The sequence below is a fragment of the Macadamia integrifolia genome, unplaced genomic scaffold (genome assembly GCF_013358625.1).
Source record: "Macadamia integrifolia cultivar HAES 741 unplaced genomic scaffold, SCU_Mint_v3 scaffold1699, whole genome shotgun sequence".
In the NCBI taxonomy this organism is placed as follows: domain Eukaryota; kingdom Viridiplantae; phylum Streptophyta; class Magnoliopsida; order Proteales; family Proteaceae; genus Macadamia; species Macadamia integrifolia.
Genome location: NW_024868315.1, coordinates 139,702 through 143,712, shown reverse-complemented (window position 1 = coordinate 143,712; position 4,011 = coordinate 139,702). Strand labels below are relative to the sequence as shown.

General features: G+C 38.1%; 1 protein-coding gene across 1 annotated transcript; it reads left to right on the top strand.

Moving 5' to 3' along the window:
- Nucleotides 1-2,408: 2,408 nt before the first annotated feature.
- On the top strand, nt 2,409-3,734 carry LOC122064614. Its single transcript, XM_042628338.1, has 3 exons — nt 2,409-2,483; nt 2,956-3,017; nt 3,299-3,734. The coding sequence occupies exons 1-3, from the start codon at nt 2,438-2,440 to the stop codon at nt 3,635-3,637; spliced, it is 447 nt and encodes a 148-aa protein (XP_042484272.1). The 5' UTR covers nt 2,409-2,437; the 3' UTR covers nt 3,638-3,734.
- The last annotated feature ends 277 nt before the right edge of the window (nt 3,735-4,011 follow it).

The window sequence follows — 4,011 nt, the reverse complement described above, 5'->3', positions numbered from 1 at the left end:
TGTGAAACCCTCTTTGGTTCTCTCTGGTTCACAATAAGTGCTAACCACTAACTAAACCACTAACCCTCGAAAAACCCAAGTCTGAACTCTCAAATTGCAGAGGCTTTAGAGGTAAACAATACCGAACTCTCCAATCTTGATTTGGGTTGTAGATCAGGGTATTATAAGGTTTATTGAGGTCATGATCCATCATCAACATATCAGAGAAGATGCAAAAAGCTAGGGCATACCTATTTGAGTGAAAACGAGCAGAGAGCTAGGCGTACCTGCTGAGTCGAGGATTTAAGGTCGATCGTGCTTCTCTTCTCCGGCGATCGGTCTTCTTCTTCTCCAGTTCTGTGTGCACAAAGGTGAAAGGCAGAGGTGAAAAAAGAGGGCGAGTGTATTTTATCGGGAACTTGAGAGTGAAGTCGAGGATTCAAAATCAATCGGGCTTCTCTTCTCCGGCGATCGGTCTTCTTCTTCTCCAGCTCTATGTGTGCAAATGTGAAAGGCAGAGGTGAAAAAAGAGGGCGAGTGTATTTTATCGGGAACTTGAGAGTGAAGTCGAGGATTCAACCTGTAATAATTCTCATATACCTGATACCCAAATGGTGTTACCATAATTATATACATTTGGGCCCGAAGGCATGATATATATATACACAAAAAGAATAAAGTTTGAATATCAAATATATACAGGAAATTATCAAAAACATCAGAGTACACAGCCCGGCATCGGTATCAAGGCTGGAGCTCAGCTCGGCCTCAGAACCGCTGCCCCGCAACACAGTTCTCACACGCGCAGTCTACGCCGTGCTCAAACTCATCAGGAATACATCATATGGTTGCCAAACAATTTTTAACGTTTTTCCGTTCTATTGAAACGAAAAAACGATAGAAACGTTTTTTAAGAACTATACCAAACGGTTCCTTAGTCTGAGGTGGATATATATATATATATATATCTCAAGAAATAAACTATATTTTAGCTCAAAATTTCGGTTTTTGTAGAGATACGATTCTGATTAGACCTTATCACAAAGATGCACTTCGAACCCTAAACCCTAGGGCACTTCTCCCTAGGTTGGACCACTTTGAACCTACTCAAAAGCCAAAACCTGAGACTTATGAGGTTAGCTAATCTGAAATAGAGTTGTCCCTTCACACTTAAGGGGCACTCGGCCAAGCTTAAGCCATGGTTAGCGAGGATCGCCTCCACTACTATAAGAAACCGTGCCATAGACAAGTTGGCGTCTACCTTTGAATGTGACTCACTTTTGAGTCCGCATGATACTAATGCAAAAGTTACCTTAGACCGTATTCTAATTATTTATATGTTTACATGGGGACTAGAGAATTCCCAAAATATAAACAATTTTAAATTTAATTAATAATATAGGAACCCTAGGTTTAGTGGGTACCCTAACCTTGTTGCATGCATGGTAGTTGACAGGCACAAACACCCGTATCTTCCATTCCCAAGTCATACCCTTTAGCCAACCCACAAAGCCACTCTTTCAACTTTTCAAGCTTTCAACTCTGTTTTTTGAGTCTCCCAAAGATCTATGTGTTACTATAGACAGAGCCAAATTTTTATTTTAGTTAAATCTTCTAGAAAAATTAAAAAAAAGAAAAAAAAAAGAGATGTTGGAACCCTAGCTTTGACTTGGGTTGGAACTTTGGACTCTCTCCATAAAACCATATGCTCTTGTCCATTTTCACTCTCATTTGTTGTTGAGCAAAGACCAAACATACTCAAGGAAAGAAGGAAGGAAGACACAGAGATGGTCCTTTTAAGATCTGCTTACTTAGTTCTTGGGCTTCTCCTCACTTATGTTGCCCGAAGGGATAGTGTTGTACATGCCCATAAAGGTGCATACTTCTTCATTCAGTTACAATATCAAAATTGGTTTTCTTCTTCGTCTTCTTCTTCATTTAGTTACAATATCAAAATTGGTTTACTATACTATGAAGGTTTGAAGTGTGTGGCTAACTCTTGAACTCTTTATGTAGCAACTGACAAGGCAATAGTGACGAACGAAAACAATGGGATTGCGACAACTGGAGTTGATGCTGTATTTGCTTCAAAGGTAGGTTCATTTATTTTCTGTCTCCTCATTTAACAGATGTCATATCCACAGATTAGGGATGTTCACGTACATTCACTTACGTGAAGATTCACCGCTTTCCATTGTTATTCGTTGTTTCCAATACGTTATCATTAGAACAGATTTGTCTTGTTCCTTGCTGATGGCAATGCCGAAGGTGGAATGATAAGTAAATCTATTTTTTCGTACGTTTATTTTGTATCTTTTACTTTATTTGAAGAGATTGTTAGTCTAAATCAGAAGGGTTATGTTAGCAGGAGCTTTTCAAGGGCGTTCCTGCCACTGCTACCATCAACAAAAGGCTGGGAGGAAGGAAAGTGTTGCAGGGTAGTACCTTATGGAAGAATATGATGGAAGAAGAAACTATGAATGGAAAAACTCCAAAGATTTCAGGTGCAGCTCATTCTGTTGGAAAATTTGACCGTGAAGGGATGCAGTTATTGAATGTACACTGTAAATTGAGAGATAGAAGTCTTCTTTCTACGAAGGCCATTAGGGTAAATGGTTTTGTAGCTTTCACTTCTGATTACGGAGTACCAATACACCACCCACCTAAGAATAATTGAGGAAAAGAAGTGAAGCCTTTAGGAAGGTTCCTTTTTGTTTTAACCTTTTCGTCATCCATGTATGTATCAATAGACTTGTATGTTTAAAGGAATTTTCATACTAAGAGGCTCAAGATTATTATTATTATTATATCTAAGTGAGTTGTTTCATTTTTATTTTCAATATGCATGGAAACTGCAATTCATGTTCTTGATGCACGGTCTAAGTTTATATTGCATGCAGGATTGTTTGAATAGTTCTTGACACAATGAGTGGTGGCTTTTATGTTCAATTTGAATATTTGGTTGTTTGGATGCAGGAAAGGATAAAAATTCTTCAAAGAAGACACTTGGAACATTACAGAAATACATGAATGATCAGGTCTCTCTCTCTCTCTTTAAACACACACCCCGCCCAAGGGATACCTGGATCACGAGTTAGAGCAATTAATGTACCATTGACTCGTGGTCTAATACCCCATGGATGAATAAATCCCATGTTAAGAGATCACCACATAGGGAGAGGAACCAAACTCACCCCAACACATGCATGGGTGCTTGCAAGTAGAATTAGAGTAACAACTTGTTATATTTAGAGATTTCACTGTATTGATGTTGTTGCTGTTCCACACTAACAATGGATCCTTTTGGTCTTAATCCCAGAAAAGTAGCAATATATTGAAACCAAAAGCATTGAATTCAGCACCTTGGGATGGAATGCAAAATCCTGATCTCCCAGACACCATGGCCAGCCAACTCAAATCCCAAGACTCTGATGAGGTTGTTTCAAACTGTGGCAGCTTGGAATGTTCTTCAAGTTCAAGCAGGAAAATAGTGTCACCAGAATTTCATGATCATTACTACAAAACTGAGTCCAAAAAGCTTCTTGGGGCTACTGATGATATGGTGATGAGCTTGTTGCACATGGATTACTCTGGGAGGCCTCATTGCAAGCCTCCTATCAACAATCGTCAGCCTTCGCTCAACAGTGTGAAACCATAGTTAGTATTAGCTTTTTAGGTTCACAACTTTGCCTTCCCCAAATTAATAGAAGTTCTTTAACTTTTGTTTCTTTTTTTAATTATTAAATAACCATGTTATAGATGCAAACACCTAGAGCATTTGTTTGTTGTTACTAATATGCAAGTATGAAGAGCAAAAACACGTCTGTGATGTACATTACTTAGTTTTAAGAAATTAGGTAGTGTTTTTGAATTTTTTTTTGGTAGAAATAAAATTGTTCATTAAATCGAATCGGACTCATAGTTATTGAATTATAAGATTTCATAAACCACGGAATTTGACCAAACAATCCAACTTATGGAATTTAGTTGAGTCATGTAGTCTCTTCTTACAAAAGGGTATTTAAACAAATT

Coding starts and splice junctions, on each gene's coding strand:
- LOC122064614 (XM_042628338.1), top strand. CDS start 2,438: ATGATGGAAGAAGAAACTATGAATGGAAAAACTCCAAAGATTTCAG. Junction 2,484..2,955: donor AAAAACTCCAAAGATTTCAG/GTGCAGCTCATT, acceptor GTTTGGATGCAG/GAAAGGATAAAAATTCTTCA. Junction 3,018..3,298: donor AGAAATACATGAATGATCAG/GTCTCTCTCTCT, acceptor TCTTAATCCCAG/AAAAGTAGCAATATATTGAA.